General features: G+C 40.1%; 4 protein-coding genes, 1 long non-coding RNA gene and 2 pseudogenes across 5 annotated transcripts in view; 2 read left to right on the forward strand and 5 right to left on the reverse strand.

The window, feature by feature from the left end:
• LOC149047990 (uncharacterized) overlaps window positions 1–21,537 on the forward strand; it is an 80,479-nt gene that overhangs the window by 8,712 nt on the left and 50,230 nt on the right. The window lies entirely within an intron of this gene.
• LOC113672836 (uncharacterized) lies at window positions 725–4,457 on the reverse strand. Its single transcript, XM_027189184.2, has 2 exons — window positions 4,359–4,457; window positions 725–4,244 (listed from the first exon to the last, which is right to left on the reverse strand). Exon 2 carries the CDS (start codon window positions 2,185–2,187, stop codon window positions 1,516–1,518), a length of 672 nt encoding a protein of 223 aa, XP_027044985.2. The 5' UTR covers window positions 2,188–4,244; window positions 4,359–4,457; the 3' UTR covers window positions 725–1,515.
• On the forward strand, window positions 4,458–6,574 carry LOC113672837 (serine/threonine-protein kinase PDIK1L). The gene has a single exon (XM_089200130.1). It carries the CDS (start codon window positions 5,121–5,123, stop codon window positions 6,171–6,173), a length of 1,053 nt encoding a protein of 350 aa, XP_089056256.1. The 5' UTR covers window positions 4,458–5,120; the 3' UTR covers window positions 6,174–6,574.
• Window positions 7,475–8,460, reverse strand: LOC149047991 (serine/threonine-protein kinase PDIK1L-like; annotated as a pseudogene).
• LOC149047992 (serine/threonine-protein kinase 35-like) lies at window positions 13,809–16,582 on the reverse strand (annotated as a pseudogene).
• Window positions 16,021–17,763, reverse strand: LOC149047993 (serine/threonine-protein kinase pdik1l-A-like). Its single transcript, XM_089200133.1, has one exon. It carries the CDS (start codon window positions 17,676–17,678, stop codon window positions 16,704–16,706), a length of 975 nt encoding a protein of 324 aa, XP_089056259.1. The 5' UTR covers window positions 17,679–17,763; the 3' UTR covers window positions 16,021–16,703.
• LOC149047994 (serine/threonine-protein kinase pdik1l-A-like) lies at window positions 18,878–20,617 on the reverse strand. The gene has a single exon (XM_089200131.1). It carries the CDS (start codon window positions 20,535–20,537, stop codon window positions 19,563–19,565), a length of 975 nt encoding a protein of 324 aa, XP_089056257.1. The 5' UTR covers window positions 20,538–20,617; the 3' UTR covers window positions 18,878–19,562.

A 21,537-nucleotide genomic window follows, 5' to 3' on the forward strand; every position in this document is an offset into this window, starting at 1 on the left:
TAACAGTATCGATATAGGCTATTTTCTTTGCATTTAAAATATATTGTCACAGACAGCTGGAAGATGTGCAGAGACTATGAGAATTATCCTTTTCTCAGAGATGGTGTTTGATTGAGCACTAAATTCTCAGCACTAACACAAGAAATATGTGGTAAAGAGTAAAGTGATGTGAATTTGAGATCTTTGGTTGTCAGTACTCACAAAAATGAGCTGATGATTTCCATAACTTTTTAGTTTATTGGAAATGGGGTCCGAGATCAGAATGTTAGGACTTCTGCTTCCAGTTGTGATCAAAAGGGAATTTTTTTCATACAACATAAATCCTCTTTTTTAATGAGAAAGATAATGAGATAGAAAAATATCAATAATAAGATGCTGTTGAAATGGAGTGAAGTTCTTAGAGCAAGTATTGTTGGTAATAAATAAATAGCAAAATGTGTGGGAAATTAATTATATTTGGATTTTTGAAGGTTTGAAGGTGTTAATCTTTTAGCCTCTAAGGGTGACTAGCATCTGATTTCTCCTTCCAATATCACCCCAGAATTTCTCATTAAGGTCATGAGAATTCAGAAATTGATCACCAAATCAAGAAGTTCTTGATTTTTAAATAATTTCTCCTTGCATGCACCTTAGGAAAAATATACAGAGAACAGCATGGAGAATATGTATTCTGATGTTAGAATGTGAAGGGTTAAGTTATAACAATAACATAAAGTCAAAAGGATAAGTTACAACATGGATTTTATTTCAACATAAAATGTTACACAGCTTTAGACAAAACACCAAAGAATCTTAGAAAATGTTTCTTCACTACCAGGTAATGGAAAAACTAGAGTCTGACTGTCATAGCAGCCTGTCCAATTTGTTAATGTATTTACATAACATATCAAAAAATGTTTTTCCTTTTTTTTCACTATACACTACTTGACAAAAACTGTTGCTTTGGCTGAGGTACTGAAAAAAATACTTCCCTTAATATTGCCAAAAATTCACATCAACTTGTGGAGGGTATACAATGAAACTAGTTACATCTTTTTTTTTTTTTTAATTAGATAACATTTCCAACATTTTTTTCAAATGTTATTTCTGTATTTTTTGTTTTGTTGGGATTTTGTTTTTCCTTCCTTCTTTTGTATTGGTCTAGAAAGAATAACCATTTATGTACACAAGCCGCCCGTACATTAGATTGGCCTATGTCAGCGGCTTACTTCATAAATAAAAATAACTCATTACGTCACGCAACATTCGAAAACGTTCTTCGACGTTTTGGTAGTTTCAAACCATCTCATTAACTATCGAGCTAAATTGCCAAGGAAGGCTAAAAAACTCTCTAAGATAACAACAAGCAAACATCAATGTTAAATTCACGGGTTCAAAGCTAGGATATTGCTAAGAAAACTTAATTTGTCCGGTGAAAACAGTCAAACTCGTTGTCGATCATGGCCCAATGCTTTCGGAGCAAGCACTTGTACGTGTCCAAAGTATTTGAATTCAAGTTTTCCTAAGTCCCTGAGTTCACTTTTCCAATGGATTGATCTTCAGTACCTTTCCTGGCAGCTTCGTTACATGTGACAGGAGCTTTACATATTTGTTCTTGAAGAAGTCTCGCTCGCGGAGAGCTGTAGCTACCTGTTGTTTTAGGCCTTCTAGCTCTTTTTGAAGACTGTCTCGCTCGACTTCCAAGTTATTCTTGGTCTCGATTCTTCGCATCCTTGAATGCTGGGCATAGCCTCGGTTTTTCAATGTCCTTCGCTTTTGTTTTACCCGAGCGATTTCTTCCTTCGAAAGCCCTCTGCTTCTCAAAAGATTGTTGATTTCTTTGACAGAGAGCTCTCGTAGCTCTTTCTCTGTAAACAGAGCTTCTTTAGCGCTCATTTCAGTGCTGAAAAAGTATCCTGTGCTCGTAGAACTGCACTCAGATGGAGATGGGCTTGGATTTGATATCTCTGAGGTTACATCGTCCTCTGGAAAATTGCGCGATGAATAAGTCTCGCTCAGCCAGGCGGGCATTTCATCTAAGTCCAGGGTGGTGTCTGGAACACTTTGCGCGGGTTCCTCCTTTCCCTCTGCAGGAATAAACCAGAACTGCTGGATCTGCTCTAAATTCGAGAGATCAAGGTCGCTCAACAATGAATCGCCAGTGAAACTCAGCTTTGAGATATCGTTGCTGTCGTTCGTAGGCATCATCTTGGTAAGACTGTTATTGGCGAGTGTAAAATTCTGTGGGATGAGCGGCTTTCAAATCAGATGAGAACGAAACAACAGGATCACCTGTGTACTGACAGTGCTTGATTTACTTTAAATCAGCGTCGAAGCCTTCGAAATAGAAGATAAGATGGAGGACTGAAATTTGTTCGCGGATATAAAGTGAAGACTTAATCAAAACACGTGCTATCCCTTCGATTGCTGGAGATAAAGTGAGGTACTTTCACCCAAGCGACCGGTTAAAACCAGTGTAAGAGGGGTTCATGATTGCACCATGCTTGCTCGCAGCTTTTATTTATGTGATGATGTAATGTTGCCAAAAAAAAGTTGATCGTTATCTGACCAATCACAGACCGTAACGGGGGACATGTCCGGGCGGTTGCCAAGACGACGTTGAGGGTCAATGACGAACGGGGAATCCCCTACTAGCTATCGTGACAAGTCAAGTCGACCAGGCTTTTGGTTTATTGCACGAAAAACTCTTAAATTATGCGGAATTTTTTTTTATTTCTGGCGATTCAACAATATGGCTAGTAAATTTTGACTTCATTTCGGATCGAATGAAACAAAGCAAGAGCTGAACTTTGTTTGTAGCTCATAACGATATTTGTATTATCCAACATTTATTTTACGTCGAATCAAGCTTCTGAAAAAGTGTGTTTAATCTGAAACAAGGTCATTGTTTTCTATGTGGTTAAAACCAGATACTTGCAAGGTTTTTGACGACGAGCGTAAATGAAAGGGAGTAATTTTTAGACCTTCCATAGACTAGCACGATCGATCTGGTGAAAATCAAAACAAAAGCGTAGATTTTGCTTTGTGATCTTTAGAGCGTAAAAATCTGACACGTCACCATGAAATGCGTTTACCTTTCCAACTTACTAATTGTCAATAGCAATGATTGGATATACCCTCTACATAACTGTACCCTCTAATTGTCTGTTCGTGGACGGCAGTTTTAAATATAGCCGTGATACAATAATCATATTATTCAAATGAACTCGATCCGTTACACTGAGTTAAATTGAATTTCATTCATGTTTAAAGTGCTTTGTGGTTGTCAAAATTCACCGCGTCATCCCCAAACAAAACATAGCAATTTAGCTGTAAATCGTGACAAGAGATCGTAAATTGTTTTCTTGGCCGCAATGAGTGGCATTTTTGTAAAGTCTGAGGGATTTTGTGTGAAAACCTGTGAAAATTATTTGTTTCAAGCGCAAGAGAAATCAAACTAGTTTGTTATTAATGCAACAATGTTGTTGCAATAATTTCGTCATTTTCCCGAATTAGGAGACTCCTTGTATAATTTGAATTACCGTAAACGAAATGGAGCAATTTCCCAAGAATAAATAAAAAAAATGGAAATACTAACATAACGTAGACAATAACATTAATTCATTCGTCTCCCCCCTTTTAATTATAGCCATTTTAAGCGATTTTTCAACAGCGTGAGTCAGCGTTTAACCCGCTCCGGTACCAAAAGGAATTGATTGTTCGTAAACAATTTATGTAAAAAACTTGAACTTAGTTGTTACCTTAAAAGGTCACGGTTTAGTCTGTTTTATTCGGCGGGAAAATTACCAGAAAATTTTTAAATAAAAGATCGTCTTACGCGTGTTTGTAGGCTTTATAGATTGTGTGAGGTCTATAATTAGAGTTCATGGAACCTGTTTAGAATATGATTAACTCGGCAGGTTTTTTTTCCTTGATAGGCTGTCTCTAAAAGTTATCATATGAATGGAATCACTTGAAGTGATCCGTATTTCACGAAATAAATATTGAAGTAGAAGTGGAATGAAAATCCGAGACAGTGATCAGAGGCATTTAAATGATGGTCCTTCGCACATGGCTTGTCAAATTGCGTGGGTTGATTCTTTGTTTTGAACGTACTTCGACGGAAGGAATCGGTTTGCTTGGGTCACCAGCGAAACATGATCTCGTGAGTGATGAAAATCGCGTGTACGTTATTTGAATTTATAGCAATGTTGACAGATCCAGTTGTGATCGCACGTGAGTTGTTTGACATCGGACTTCACCACCTGACGTAAAGAAATTAGAACTTTAGTATATCTGACGCAAATCGAACCTAGATAATCCCTAAGAATGTAACAAGATTAAGATTTAGATCGTAATTTTAACGGCCGTTAAATTACCTCGTGGCGTAGACATTTTATGCGTTTGCCGGCTCAGTCTTGCCCAAATCTGCCCTGTTGTTTCTAAGGTGACGTCACATTGTAATTCCCGCGCGAGTAGCACCAGTCTTCTTGAAATTCGCGCGCTAATGCCTTGGGTACCAGTTAGGAAATGAGGAGCGTTTGGAGACTATTTGTGATGTAAATTACAAGAAAAAGCTTCAGTAAATCGCACTATCTTGTTAAAGCTTTAAAGACGACAGAAAAATTTAAATTATGCTTTTATTATTTTAGGTTTTCACTCTTAATATTGCATATATTCAAGCGATTTTTCAAGAGCGTCATATAAAGATGTTGAATTGGGCAGAATCGAAAACGTGGTCGAAATTGTAATTTTGTTTAGGATTGTTTTCCGAATTTGCCAAATTTTTGATCATTTTGTAGTGATGATTTACCTTTAAAAATTATGTTACATGCAAGTTAAGTTTTGTGAAAATTTATTCAGTTTTACTGAGAAAACGAATGAAAGTTTCCTGAGTGTATTTTTGGTAAGGTATCTTTCCATGTGCTTTGTTTGTGGTTCGTAACACCTTTTTCTTGATTTTTCTTAAACACCGGTGATATTACTTCTGCTTTTTAACAGCGAAGTTAAATATCTCTTTTGTGTTCGAAATAAACAGGCCTGTTATATTGGATTAACTAATAATAAACTTCTTAAGCGATATTGAATTTTTCAATGGTTTTAGAACATTTCGCTCGCAGTCAAGTGCCTGAAACAAAACTATGTCTTCTCGCATTGTGTCCTCGTTCCCTGTCGGTCAGGTTCTTGTCGTAGAAGGGATCGAACTCGAGATACAAAATAAGCTTGGTAGCGGAGCTTTTGGCGTGGTCTTCAAGGCAAGAGACTTACTTGCGAGTGAAACTGTCTTTTATGCATTGAAAGATGTAGTGTGTTCGAATTCGGCTTCAATTAGCAAAGCAATCAGCGAAGTGGAAACGCTACGTCGTGTGAAGCACGATTTTATTGTAAAAATTATAGCTGCCGACCAGTATGAAGACTCACGCGGTGGATTTCACGTGCTGATCTTAACGGAATACTGTTCTGGTGGGAATTTAAACGACAGGCTGTCGCAGCCAAGCAGCGAGGAGAAAACTCTCAAATGGCTCAGCCAAATAGCGAGTGCGCTGAGCTATTTGCACTCGCTTCAGATCGTTCATCGTGATGTTAAACCAGACAACGTAATGCTGACGGACTCAACAAGAGAGGACTTAAAACTTGGTGATTTTGGTTTAGCGAGAGAGTTTCTTGCGTTGAAAAGAGTAGAAACATTGTCGGCTTCAAACTGTGGGTTGGCGCAATATTACATGCAGTCAGGGACCGGCCCTGCTCATTGGATGGCTCCTGAGGTTTTCACTTGTCACTATACGGAGAAAGCAGACATCTTTTCCCTCGGTGTTCTATTCAACGCGATCCTTGTGCGAGACTTCGCTTACTCAGCTAACGAGAGGCGATGGTACGGCGCATTCGTGAAGGCTTCTGGTGGAGTAAAACTTGGCCTCGGGTATGCGATGGCAATACTCGGCCCAGCGGCCATGACCGAGTTCGTTCATGATCACAAGCTGAGCGAGGAGAATGGATTCCGAGGTTTGATAATAGATACTCTGAATTATGTCCCGCAGGAAAGACCCAGAGCCGAAGAAATTTACTACAGAATTGAGGAAATCGCCACAAATATCCGTCTGCAATGGTCTGATGAGGAGCATATCCACGACAAGCGTTCAAAAGGAAGGAAAGTGCGTAGGCCGAGAATGAGGAACAAGTGCTTGATTAGTTAGGACTGTTTAATTAATTTGATCAAAGAGGCTGAAATTGCTGTGTGGGTATGATTGGATAGACAATTTATCGAATAAACTGAAAGCTTATAATTTCTTCAATGATTCAGTATAGACATGTGGTACAAAACTGTGCGTTGGTACATTGATTGGATGTGAACACTGGTTTTAAATTTTATCTAAGAAGAAGACTACAGTATTGGTGTAATATCAAAAGACTGAGAGGAACTTACGAGGTTTAAGGATTCTTCACTTGATCATTAACACTGTAAAGGATGTAGATAAAGACTTGCTCTCTCCTTTGGAGGATAAAGAAGTAAATATAAGATATTGGAATGCATAAATAACAGAAGCAACCATGGAAATACTTTCAACAGTCCTAATGAGCAACATCAGTTTTTTTTATTCCTGTCTAGTCTAAAACGAAATGTGAAGACCATTTATTACTAAACTTTGTATACATGGAAGTTGCATAAAACTGAAAAGAACATTTCATTTACCTTCTTAACCTTAACTTAAATTCAGCCGCCTTAGTCATCACATCAGTAAAGTAACGCTACCTTTACAGTAACAAATTATGTGAATATATGAGAACGTACTTCATCTCCTATAAAGTCTACCACGTACAATACACAGTGAACCGTAGAAAAGGTTCGAGAATGGTTGAAAAATTTTTAGAGAACTTGAACTCAAGCAATGAAAATTTGTTTTAAAAGAGTTAATGCAAAGTTAGCAGACAAGAAAGAAAAGCTCATTAATTAACCCTATTCACCCTTTTGTTAAGGAAAAAATTCATGCACGAATTTCACTGGAAAAAATACTGCTTAAGCAATCCACACCCTATCGTTCAAAACGATGATTGCTCCCCTACAAGATCCTATCACCATGTAAACTGTTAATTACTTTACACAGCTTGAAAACGGTCATTTCTCACAAGAAAGACTCGTTTACACTTCCCTTCATCTCATTCAGTCATAGTGTACATTAATTTTCACACAATGTTAGGATATTTTTTATATATGTTGTTTCGCAAGTTTTTTATCGGCGAATTTTGTGATCTATGAGGTTGAATTTCTTAAATTATTTAGTGAGTTTTTTCTCACCAAGGTTGTTTTCTTTTTGACATGTAGCCCTTACGGAATGTGTGCTGCTCAAGCTCAAAGATACAACATGCAACTTCTTGGACCTTGGAAGTAAAAATATTATGAGCTCGCAGACCATAAGGGTCTGAACAGGAATTAAATTGAGCATGGTTACGGTTTTAGGAAACTAAAGTTTTGTTTGCTAACGGTCTTATGATAACCTCATGTTGATTCTAGTGTGGAATCTTCACTTAAGAGATTAAAGAGCCATTCCAGATCCAGGTCGTCAGTTTCTTCAAATGTATTACATAGCTCGTAAGCGCTCGGTCGATCATCAGGATCGTACTGTAAAGCCTCAATGACTAACCTCTGCATATCCCTGGAGCCACGTGCGCGTCTGGAAAAAGCTATGTCAGTTTCTGGATTGTGCCTTGCCATCGCAAACCTAAGGCCAACTTCTCCAACACCGCGAATACGTTTGAATGCACCGCAATACGGTTTTCTGTTGCTTTTTATGTAATCCCGTTGTAGGATGGCCAAAAACAGCACGCCAAGGGAAAAGACACGGCTTTTTCTGTGTAGTGACCCGTGGAACATTCAGGAGCTAGCCAGAACGATGTGCCAACTTCGGAGTCCATGCGGTATTGTACGACCATTTGCATCCACGAGCCATTGTTTCTTGGAGCGTCAACTCGTCTTAGTACGATGTACTCGCGAGTCAGGCCAAAGTCGGCTAGTTTAACTTTTCCACGTCTGTTCAAGAGTAATTTTCCGGTTTTAGGTCGCGGGGAACCACGCCGTTTGAGTGAAGGTAGGCCACAGCATCAGCAGCTTGACTCATCCACTTCCAGTTGATTCGTTCGGAGCTTGGTCGAGCAAGGCGTTCGTTTAACTTTTCCACCCGCGCAATACTCAGTCAAAATCAACATGTGCAAGTTGTTTTGACGGTCGACGAACCGATCTGCTCCCTTTAGGGCGATTATGTTTTCGTGGGAGATTTCGCACAGTGTCTCTGCCTCACGGATTGCATCAAGAACTTGTGAAACGTTTAAACAAAGGACGTCTTTTAAGGCATAGTCTTTCGAGCGCGCTTTGTCTCTTACTTTGTAAACATCTCCAAATGCACCACTACCAAGGTGCTGTTCGACTCTCACTGTTTTGTCGCCTACACGCAGTCTTGGGGGAAGATCAATCCCGGCTTGTTGCATTTCGGGTTTTTCAGGCCACAACCGTTCTCTTTATTTTTATTCGAAATGACAATTTGATGGAAACAACGAGTTCAGCCGCTGCGTTATGGTTGGTTTTGATTTCTCGGAAAAACGAACTAGCCAATTGATTTGACATAAGGGAACTTACAGGGGTGGTGTTATTTCAGTGGTACTCGGTATTAAGGCGATATTCCGATTGTGCATGAGTTGAACTGTTGTATATTTAATTGAGGAAGTCTTACAGTATCATTATTCAAAGCTTGGTTGTTTTAGTTGCTTTGGTTGGGATTAATTCGGGCTGAGCCTTTGTAAACGGAAGACCCCCCCTTCCCCCCGCTAGTCATAAAATGCAATGTTTTTCCGAGAATTCATAACCAAAATAAGTGTTCTGTCAAATAATTGATTATTTTGTCTGTTAAATATAGTAAACAGGATTAGCGCTTTTTCGATCAGGCAAAATACATTACAATGCAGGGTTTGCTTGAAGGTAGGAGCTAAAGCCAATTATTTCTGATGTTAGTTTGTGCTTTATTATCCCTACCCATTTAGGAAGTAGTAACATCCACGATGTAATTTTTTTAGATACTATGGTTTTTCTTCTGGCATCTTTACACTGCAGTGATTTGTTTCCCTTTAATTACTAATTAAAGTTGAAGGTTTTGTCGTAATTCAACTTAAGTTGTGCTTTCAGGTTTTCTTAAATTTCAAGTTTTGTTCACATTTTGGTGCTTCTTAAAGCTTCACCTTTAATTGACTCTTGATTTGCCTTATCACACCCATATTCATGTATATTAATATAATTTCTGTTTTGGGTAATCTTCAAATTGTTAGGAAAAAAGACATGCAAGTGATAACAAAAATTTTTTAAATTGCAGCGATGAAATAATTTTATAGATAACTCAATTGCTTCCCTAAGATAAAGCAAACCCACAATGAAGCTGAGAATATCTGGACTTGTAATATTTGAGGTCTACACATAATTAAAAAAGAGATGTTTAAATGTTATGAATTACTTATTGTCATACTTTATTAAAATTGTTTCTTTTTGCCAGGGTATAATTCATATAATTTCAATCATGTCATATGTAATAGAATCTTTCTCACTACAATACACAAAGAATGTAGCTAGCTATAATAATACACTACACCAAAAGCTTTTAATTCACATATTGTACTCTCAAATCCAGTGACTAAGAAACATGATTTGAACTGGTACAATAAAAAATACAAGTTTAACAGTTATCATCTAAAGAATCAGGATACTCTTCTAAATCAATCTAAATTGTGATAATTGTATACCAAATGTTACTTTATTACATATATAATACTTATTAGATATAATAGCATACCCTAATTACCTCTAGCAAAGCACTTACACAATTTAGTTTTCTTATTCTAAATGCAGTTTAAAACAAAGAAATGAAGTGTACAACTATGTATATCATGTGGAGGAAATCAAATGCAAAATTGAAGAATTCACAATTACTATAAAATGGGGCCATAAAAATTGCCAAATAACATGTTAAGTGAATAAGAAGCCTCATGCAAGCATGTAAAGGAACCCCAGGGCGCGAAATCGCGCCTAATACAGGTGTTAATGCGACTAAATCTTTCACTTTTGTTACCAAATCCGGTAAAATTTTGCACAGCCCCATTCTACATTATGTATCAGGAGCCCAATGGGCTCCCGATGCATTCAGTTCCTGGATGGAGAAAACAGTGACAAAAACAATACATTGCCATTGGGAAAACAGATTTGTTTTACAAAAGTATGGGGCTGTGTGGAAATTTTTACCAAAAAGATTTTCAAAGATAAATTCGCGGCAAACTTGCTCGTTAAGTTTGTTTCCAAAACGCAGCACATGCATCTCGATCGATAACTAGACGCCATCTTGGATTTAGGTGTATGGGCGGCCGTCACCACCAAAAATACAAGGATGTCAAATAGATCAGCAAATACATAGATGGCTTAAGGATCAGTTGCAGGATAGCATAGCTAATAAAGGAATGGCATGGCCAAATTATAGACAGTCTAGTTTTCCTTAGTGAAACAGAACACCCTAAACATGAATAGTTTAGCCAAATGAGAAACGGTCTAGTAGCCCATGTTGAGTTGGAACATGAGATTGTGAAATGGACTAGCTCAATTACGAATAGCTTAGCACTCATTTGCAATACAGTACTCAAACGGTGTAGCGTTGCGTTAAACGGTTCAGGGTAACGTCGAGTAGTACAGCCTACGCACAAACGGTGTAGCGTTGCGTCAAATGGCTCAGCGTAATGTAGAATGGTACAGCGTACACACATATGGTGTAGCGCTGCGGGAAATGGCTCAGCGTAATGTCGAATGGTACAGCGTACATAAAAACAGTGTAACGTTGTGTGAAATGGCTCAGGGTAATGTCGAATGGTACAGCGTACATACAAACAGTGTAGCGTTGCGTGAAATGGCTTAGCGTAATGTCGAATGGTGCAGCGTACATACAAACAGTGTAGCGTTGCGTGAAATGGCTTAGCGTAATGTCGAATGGTGCAGCGTACATACAAACAGTGTAGCGTTGCGTGAAGTGGCTTAGCATAATGTCGAATGGTACAGCGTACACACAAATGGTGTAGCGTTGCGTGAAATGGCTCAGCGTAATGTAGAATGGTACAGCGTAGACACAAATAGTGTAGCGTTAGGTCGAATAGCTTTGCAAAACATCAGACGCTCTATCTGAACATTAAATTGCTTAGTATTACTTGAAATATTTCGATGTTGTGGCGAATCGTCGTGGCGTGACGTGAAGGCTATGCCACTCCTTTATTAGCTATGCTATCCTGCAACTAATCCTTAAGCCATCTGTGTATTAGCTGATCTATACGACATCCTTGTATTTTTGGTGGTGACGGCCGCCAAGGCATCTCGCCGAAACCACCAAAAATACAAACCGCAAATGGAACAGCGATCTGCTGGGGGCATGACGTCATCGAATGTGAAGACTGACACGAAACCATTATATGGCGTAGCCGCTGGGGTGTCTACAAAACGAAGACCCCTGTTAATTTCACATCGGTTGGTGCTGAGGAACGCTTTGGGTTAGTTTTTTTAACTGTCCGTGCCTTATTCGGGCAAAAAAATTAGGGTCTTCGGTCTTCGGTCTTCGTTTTGTAGCTTTTGATATGACCGCAATTCAACCAAAGAAGAGCGAAATAATCAGGCCGGCGGTAAGTCAGGCTTTTGCCAAAATGCAAAACGCAAAAAGGCGAGAACTGTCAATCATTTATGGTTGGTGAAAAGCGGCTAGATTTCATGAGCTTTATGTCTGTAGAGTGCAATCAGCCGGCAAAAAGTTCCGTTGTACGTGTTGGCACTAAAGTTGACGTCAATAGCTTGCAGAGAAAAGGTATTTGTCTGTTTAGAAATTTTAAAAATTGTTTCATTTGTGTTTTTTTATTCTCCAGAAATGTTTGGCTTGTGTCAGTTAATTGCTCTGAAAGTTTGTACTTCCGGTAAAATGTAAATTACCTTTTTTCGGGTTCCGGACTAAAAAGTGAGAAATTTACAAGTCAAGTGAGAGCAACAAGAGTTCCAACTAAAAAGAGTTTTTCAAATGAAGACATTCAATTATGACCCAAATAAGAACAAATAACGCTCCCGGTCTTCCTTAGTGCTTTTGTCATATCAAAAGCTACAAAACGAAGACCGAAGACCGAAGACCCTAATTTTTTTGCCCGAATAAGGCACGGACAGTTAAAAAAACTAACCCAAAGCGTTCCTCAGCACCAACCGATGTGAAATTAACAGGGGTCTTCGTTTTGTAGACACCCCAGCGGCTACGCCATATAATGGTTTCGTGTCAGTCTTCACATTCGATGACGTCATGCCCCCAGCAGATCGCTGTTCCATTTGCGGTTTGTATTTTTGGTGGTTTCGGCGAGATGCCTTGGCGGCCGTCACCACCAAAAATACAAGGATGTCGTATAGATCAGCTAATACACAGATGGCTTAAGGATTAGTTGCAGGATAGCATAGCTAATAAAGGAGTGGCATAGCCTTCACGTCACGCCACGACGATTCGCCACAACATCGAAATATTTCAAGTAATACTAAGCAATTTAATGTTCAGATAGAGCGTCTGATGTTTTGCAAAGCTATTCGACCTAACGCTACACTATTTGTGTCTACGCTGTACCATTCTACATTACGCTGAGCCATTTCACGCAACGCTACACCATTTGTGTGTACGCTGTACCATTCGACATTATGCTAAGCCACTTCACGCAACGCTACACTGTTTGTATGTACGCTGCACCATTCGACATTACGCTAAGCCATTTCACGCAACGCTACACTGTTTGTATGTACGCTGCACCATTCGACATTACGCTAAGCCATTTCACGCAACGCTACACTGTTTGTATGTACGCTGTACCATTCGACATTACCCTGAGCCATTTCACACAACGTTACACTGTTTTTATGTACGCTGTACCATTCGACATTACGCTGAGCCATTTCCCGCAGCGCTACACCATATGTGTGTACGCTGTACCATTCTACATTACGCTGAGCCATTTGACGCAACGCTACACCGTTTGTGCGTAGGCTGTACTACTCGACGTTACCCTGAACCGTTTAACGCAACGCTACACCGTTTGAGTACTGTATTGCAAATGAGTGCTAAGCTATTCGTAATTGAGCTAGTCCATTTCACAATCTCATGTTCCAACTCAACATGGGCTACTAGACCGTTTCTCATTTGGCTAAACTATTCATGTTTAGGGTGTTCTGTTTCACTAAGGAAAACTAGACTGTCTATAATTTGGCCATGCCATTCCTTTATTAGCTATGCTATCCTGCAACTGATCCTTAAGCCATCTATGTATTTGCTGATCTATTTGACATCCTTGTATTTTTGGTAGTGACGGCCGCCCATATAGGTGAGCTTGAACGTTGAATATCTTCCATCCTAGTGTCTACTTTGTAGCACGTTAAAGATCCTTTTTCTGGCTCAATTTTGGAGGTTTTATCTAGAAGGCTGACAGCGTAAAAAAGGGTTTTGTTTGTCTTTAAGAATGGCGTTTGAATTTGTTTTCAAGGAGCGGGTGTCACTTGGACAACCCACCCGTCCTCGCGTGTAATTAGGTTTAGTTGCTAGCAATAAATTTGTCTGTATTAATGCGTGTCTGAATTTACCGCAACGTCGCAATGATTCTTGAGCACGTACTATACTCAAGATGGCGGCATTTTCCGATGTTCCAATCGTGTTGAAATGAACCTTCGTTCGTAAGAGAATGCTTCCACAGATAAAACAACAACAGTTAAAACCATAATGTGACTGACTTTTTTTTATTTTCGTGTTCTATTTTAGGATTACTATCTCCGTGATTTCAAACGACAGCGAAACGAACAACCTGAGTTTCACGAGTCAACATTTTACGAGGTTATTCCTTGCGATTTACTTAAGATGTTACTTTTCTTCAAGTTTAAACAACACTCGATAAAATTTCGGGCGACATGACTTAGGATTTCGAGTGACATGACTATGAATTTCGGGCAACATGACTCTGGTTTCGAGCGACATGACTTCGGGCGAGATGACTTTCGGGCAACTTGACCGTAAACCCTTGTCTACGTAATGGTGCGTTTGTGGCAATTTATATAAAATTCATAGACCTTCGGCCAGTCGGAAGGGCAAATATCTTCATCATCAGTAGTTGTATTTTCTTTATGAGAGCAAAATTTAAGAAAACAGGAATCTAGTCAGTAAGAATTCTTTCATGATTTGAAGTTCAACTGATCTCCTTTTTGGGTTTACAGTCAAGTCGCCCGAGAGTCATCTCGCCCGAAGTCATGTCGCCTGAAACCTGAGTCAAGTTGGCCGAAATTTTAGTAATGTCGCCCGAAAAAAACAGTCAAGTCGCCCGAAGAAACAAATATTTAAAAGATCTGATTTTCAGACTGTTAATAGGCAATATCGGTGAGAAATTTTTATCACTAAAGCGCTCTTTGTTTCCGACATCACCATAAAGATTCTTAAAGTGCTGTTCGTCGCCTAATTCGAGAGATTGTAGTAGACGCTAATAAAAAGAAAAGGGCCAACAAGGACTGTAATGTAGCGGTGTTGACAAGACGCCTATATGTCCTTTAGAAACGCAAAACCAAGATATATTCCAGAAATTCTTATATGCATGCCTCTTACCTTAATTTTTGCAACTTAGTCCTGTACCCAACAATCATGTGACAACGCTTTACATTAAAGGACAAGTGTTAAATGTATAGTTTTTAAGTTCTCTTCTAAGTTTCTTGTCTGGTCGTGTACCCAGGTAGGTAAGTGCCAGTTCACCTGTTCGGCAGACTTACACGCTTAGCAGCTCGAGCCAGCCTCAGTCGAAGACTCTCCAGGTTCTACACTCTATTAATTAAATAACCCTCAGATGGTTGCAAATCTCCTGAGCGGTCGGCCGATCATACGGGTTGTACTTTAGCACTTCTAAAACGATCCTTTGTAGAGCGTTTGATCCTTAAGCGTGACTTGAAAATTGAATTCGTGTATTCCTATCAACCCTCTCCATCGCAAGGCCGACGCCAATCTTCCTTTTATCATGAACACTTACGAAGGCCCCGTAAATGGCTTTCCCGTCGATCACGATGTAATCCCGCTCGAGTATTGCAAAGAGGAGTGTTCCGAGAGAGAAAATGTCGGCCTTTTCAGTATAATGGCCGCGGAGAAATTCTGGAGCTACCCAGTGGATTGGACCTATTCTCGATTGCATGTAGTATTGCTCGTAAATAGCCAGCCACGAGCCATCATCCTGTACCACGCCAGCTCGTTTTATTGCGATATACTCACAAGCAAGGCCAAAGTCGCCCAATTTTACATCTTCTGATGCAGTCAAGAGCACATTATCTGCCTTCAGATCGCGGTGAACTATGTTGCACGAGTGAAGGTGGGCAACAGCTTCTGCGGTTTGGGTCATCCATGTCAGATTTTGTGGGTCGCTGCTTGGTCGAGCAAGGCGATCATTTAAGCTTCCGCCGGGGCAATACTCAGTCAAAAGCAACATATGCAGACCTCCACCATCGCCAAACTGGCCTACACTCACGATCGCAATAACATTTTCATGAGAGATTCTGTTTAGTGTTGAAGCTTCGCGGATGGCGTTACGAATGGCTGAACTATTCAAACAAAGGATATCTTTCATAGCGTACACTTTGGACGTTCTTTGTACTCAGCCGAGTTCATTGTAATAATCTTAAAGCTCCAGCTTGAATATTTACCATTAGTTCACTGGGAAAGTAGCTTTTTTTTAAGCCATTGCCTCTGGCTTTTGGGTTTCTCTGGTGCTTGATTTAATATCTAGATATTTGTTTTGAACTCCTCTACAGGTCTAGAATTTACTACCACACTAGCTAGGAACATTGCATTTCTGGCATACTTTCCATATCAGAATCTATAAAACAGATTCTACTCTAGGCAGGCTATCCCTCTCATCCATTTTCTTGGGCTTCTTGTTTAGCTGATTTGTATATTTCGTAAAGAAGTTTACTGCCCAAGCAAAGTACACACAGACAGAAAAAATAAACAGATATAATTTATTGCCGAATACATGAAAATGGGCACACATTTGTAAATTTTGACAGTGGACTTACTGGTAACTTACTCGTTTATATGAGCCTGAGAAATAATAGTTCGTTGCTATTATTTTCCGCCATTACTATTTCTAGTATTTTCCTTGTCTTTCCCGTCGTGTGGCACGGCTTTTATGACACAAACTAAGGCAAGCGTGATCTCAAGCACAGTAAGGGCCTGAAAGCCTCGCGGAATCGCAAACATCTGAAAACTATCTATGTTGAAACGTCGATTTGCATGTGTTTTTTCGCTCCAAAGATTTCGAATTTGGTGCCAAACTTATCATTAGATCCTAGACTTTTGCCTAGTTCGAGAAATTGTAGTAGACGTTGATGAAAAGAAAAGGGCCAACAAGGACTGTAACGTAGCGCTGTTGACAAGACGCCTACATGTCCCTCAGAAACTTACAGCCAAGATATACTCCTGAAATTCTTATTTGCATGCTTCTAACCTTAATTTCTGTACCTTAGTCTTGCACCTAACAATCGTGTGAGAACGCTGTACATTAAAGGATAAATGTTACATGTATAGTGTTACATGTATTTTTAAGTTCTCTTCTAAGTTCCTTGTCCGGTCGTGTACCAAGGTACGTAAATGTCGTTTCACTTGTCCGGCACACTCAAACGCTTAGCAGCACGAGCCAGCGTTAGTCGAATCAGTCGAAGGCTCTCCAGGTCTTATACACTCTTGAATAACCCTCAGAGAGTTGCAGATCTCTCGAGCGCTCTGCCGATCACGCGGGTTGTATTTTAGCAACTCAAGAACGTTTCTTTGTAGAGCGTTTGATCCTTGGGCGTGACTTGAGAATTGAATTCGTATATTCCTATCAAAATTCTCCATCGCATAGCCGACGCCAATCTTTCCTGCACCACGAATATTTACGAAGGCCCCATAAATGGCTTTCCCGCCGATCGCGATGTAATCCCGCTCGAGTATTGCAAAGAGGAGCGTTCCGAGAGAGAAATCGTCGGCCTTTTCTGTGTAATGGCCGCGGAAAAATTCTGGAGCCACCCAGTGGATTGGACCTATTCCCGATTGCATGAAGTATTTCGTGTAAGTAGTCAGCCACGAGCCGTCATACAGTTGCACGTCAGCTCGTTTTAGTGCGATATACTCACGAGCAAGGCCAAAGTCGCCCAATTTGACATCTTCTGATGCAGTCAAGAGCACATTATCTGCCTTCAGATCGCGGTGGACTACGTTGCACGAGTGAAGGTGGGCAACAGCATCGGCGGTTTGAATCATCCACTTCAGATTTTGTCGGTCGCTGCTTGGTCGAGCAAGGCGATCATTTAAGCTTCCGCCGGGGCAATACTCGGTCAAAAGCAACATGTGCAAACCTCCACCATCGTCAAACTGGCCTACACTCACGATCGCAATAACATTTTCATGAGAGATTCTGTTTAGTGTTGAAGCTTCGCGGATGGCGTTACGAATGGCTGAACTATTCAAACAAAGGATATCTTTCATAGCGTACACTTTGGACGTTCTTTCTTCTATCACTTTGTAGACGACACCAAAAGCGCCGTTACCAAGTCGCTGTTGGATATTTACTGTTTTCTCACCTACTTGAAGCCGCGTTGGAAGGTTAGTTTGGGCCATTTGAAAGTCGCCTCACAGATGTTATCTGGACAGAGCTTTGATCGACACGGACAAGCAACGAATATTTATCAGAGCTTCCCTAATGTGAACCAGCGCGCATTGCGGCCTTTTGTGAATTTTGACTTCCGGTTATGAAGGTACAGGTTGAAACCCATATCTTGAGCGGAATTATAAATAGAGAATAACGCATGGGCACGCGTAGATATGGAATTTATCTTCGGGTCTCTTGCGATGTGTGCTGCCCAACCTCGAATAAACAACATGCAACCTCGTGGACCTTGGAAGTGAAAATATGGTGTGCTTGCAGACCACAAGGGTCTCAACAGAAAAATAGGTTGAGCATGGTTACATTTTTTGAAAAGTAAAGAGTTGAGAGTGAAATTTCAGTGAGATCATCAGTGAAATTTGTTTAAGAGAACTCACATCTTTCCATATATCTGCCAGGGACTGTGCCAGTTTCTCATAGTTTTTCTGAATCTCTTATTACAGCAATTAAATGATTCCTATCAGCAGACATTGCATTTCCACCTTCATTCAGCATATTAAAGGTTATATTGATGACATGTAACTTTTTGCCAATGTTTGTGCCGTCTCCAGATATCATTGTAAGTTCATGGTGTACTTCATTTTAAACATGAAATATTTTTGTGGTGTAAAGAAGTAAATTTATTTCATCAATGTCCTCATAAGTCAGGAATTTTAGGTTAGGAATTTTCCATTAATTTCCTTATTGTGAGCCTTTGCTTCCTTTAACTTCTCCTCAATTTTGCCTTTCTTGCACCTCTCCTCTTTAGGATCATCTTCAAGCTTTCTTTTCTACCCCTTCAATTCAATGTTTTCATTTTGTAGTCTTACTCAGCCGAGTTCATTGTAATAATCTTAAAGCTCCAGCTTGAATATTTACCATTAGTCCACTGGGAAAGTAGCTTTTTTTTAAGCCATTGCCTCTGGCCTTTGGGTTTCTCTGGTGCTTGACTTAATATCTAGATATTTGTTTTGAACTCCTCCACAGGTCTAGAATCTACTACCACACTAGCTAGGAACATTGTATTTCTGGCATACTTTCCATATCAGAATCTATAAAACAGATTCTACTCTAGGCAGGCTATCCCTCTCATCCATTTCTTGGGCTTCTTGTTTAGCTGATTTGTATATTTCGTAAAGAAGTTTACTGCCCAAGCAAAGTACACACAGACAGAGAAAATAAACATATGGAATTTATTGCCGAATACATGAAACTGGGCACACATTTCTAGTAAATTTTGACAGTGGACTTACTGGTAACTTACTCGTTTATATGGGCCTGAGGAATAATTGTTTGTTGCTGTTATTTCCGCCATTACTATTTCTAGTATTTTCCTTGTCTTTCCCGTCGTGTGGCACGGCTTTTATGACACAAACGAAGGCAAGCGTGATCTCAAGCACAGTAAGGGCCTGAAAGCCTCGCGGAATCGCAAACATCTGAAAACTATCTATGTTGAAACGCCGATTTGCATGTGTTTTTTGGCTCGAAAGATTTCGAATTTGGTGCCAAACTTATCATTAGATCCTAGACTTTTGCCTAGTTCGAGAGATTGTAGTAGACGTTGATGAAAAGAAAAGGGCCAACAAGGACTGTAACGTAACGCTGTTGACAAGACGCCTACATGTCCCTCAGAAACTTACAGCCAAGATATACTCCTGAAATTCTTATTTGCATGCTTCTAACCTTAATTTCTGTACCTTAGTCTTGCACCTAACAATCGTGTGAGAACGCTGTACATTAAAGGATAAATGTTACATGTATAGTGTTACATGTATTTTTAAGTTCTCTTCTAAGTTCCTTGTCCGGTCGTGTACCAAGGTACGTAAATGTCGTTTCACTTGTCCGGCACACTCAAACGCTCAGCAGCACGAGCCAGCGTTAGTCGAATCAGTCGAAGGCTCTCCAGGTCTTATACACTCTTGAATAACCCTCAGAGAGTTGCAGATCTCTCGAGCGCTCTGCCGATCACGCGGGTTGTATTTTAGCAACTCAAGAACGTTTCTTTGTAGAGCGTTTGATCCTTGGGCGTGACTTGAGAATTGAATTCGTATATTCCTATCAAAATTCTCCATCGCATAGCCGACGCCAATCTTTCCTGCACCACGAATATTTACGAAGGCCCCATAAATGGCTTTCCCGCCGATCGCGATGTAATCCCGCTCGAGTATTGCAAAGAGGAGCGTTCCGAGAGAGAAATCGTCGGCCTTTTCTGTGTAATGGCCGCGGAAAAATTCTGGAGCCACCCAGTGGATTGGACCTATTCCCGATTGCATGAAGTATTTCGTGTAAGTAGTCAGCCACGAGCCGTCATACAGTTGCACGTCAGCTCGTTTTAGTGCGATATACTCACGAGCAAGGCCAAAGTCGCCCAATTTGACATCTTCTGATGCAGTCAAGAGCACATTATCTGCCTTCAGATCGCGGTGGACTACGTTGCACGAGTGAAGGTGGGCAACAGCATCGGCGGTTTGAATCATCCACTTCAGATTTTGTCGGTCGCTGCTTGGTCGAGCAAGGCGATCATTTAAGCTTCCGCCGGGGCAATACTCGGTCAAAAGCAACATGTGCAAACCTCCACCATCGTCAAACTGGCCTACACTCACGATCGCAATAACATTTTCATGAGAGATTCTGTTTAGTGTTGAAGCTTCGCGGATGGCGTTACGAATGGCTGAACTATTCAAACAAAGGATATCTTTCATAGCGTACACTTTGGACGTTCTTTCTTCTATCACTTTGTAGACGACACCAAAAGCGCCGTTACCAAGTCGCTGTTGGATATTTACTGTTTTCTCACCTACTTGAAGCCGCGTTGGAAGGTTAGTTTGGGCCATTTGAAAGTCGCCTCACAGATGTTATCTGGACAGAGCTTTGATCGACACGGACAAGCAACGAATATTTATCAGAGCTTCCCTAATGTGAACCAGCGCGCATTGCGGCCTTTTGTGAATTTTGACTTCCGGTTATGAAGGTACAGGTTGAAACCCATATCTTGAGCGGAATTATAAATAGAGAATAACGCATGGGCACGCGTAGATATGGAATTTATCTTCGGGTCTCTTGCGATGTGTGCTGCCCAACCTCGAATAAACAACATGCAACCTCGTGGACCTTGGAAGTGAAAATATGGTGTGCTTGCAGACCACAAGGGTCTCAACAGAAAAATAGGTTGAGCATGGTTACAGTTTTTGAAAAGTAAAGAGTTGAGAGTGAAATTTCAGTGAGATCATCAGTGAAATTTGTTTAAGAGAACTCACATCTTTCCATATATCTGCCAGGGACTGTGCCAGTTTCTCATAGTTTTTCTGAATCTCTTATTACAGCAATTAAATGATTCCTATCAGCAGACATTGCATTTCCACCTTCATTCAGCATATTAAAGGTTATATTGATGACATGTAACTTTTTGCCAATGTTTGTGCCGTCTCCAGATATCATTGTAAGTTCATGGTGTACTTCATTTTAAACATGAAATATTTTTGTGGTGTAAAGAAGTAAATTTATTTCATCAATGTCCTCATAAGTCAGTTCTTCAGTTTGAGATGAGGTTTGAATGTTCTCCTCATCAACCAGGGTAGGGGGTCTCATGTTCATGAGTGTTCTCATTGAATATTTCAGTTTTATTGGTCACAAAATTATGAAGCTCAAGAAATGACAGTGATGTTTCAAAATCTGTGACCATTTGTTTTCGAACTCTCGATCGATGCCTTTAGCAGTATAATCTGAAAATGTTTTCCTTTTACCATGGCCTCTTGATTTCTGTTCCTTTTGCAGTTTCATAAATTTCTGAACTAAGTTTTAACTTTGGTTAGGAATTTTCCAGTAATTTCCCTA

The sequence above is a fragment of the Pocillopora damicornis genome, chromosome 3 (assembly GCF_964200805.1).
Source record: "Pocillopora damicornis chromosome 3, jaPocDami1.2, whole genome shotgun sequence".
Taxonomy (NCBI): Eukaryota; Metazoa; Cnidaria; class Anthozoa; order Scleractinia; family Pocilloporidae; genus Pocillopora; species Pocillopora damicornis.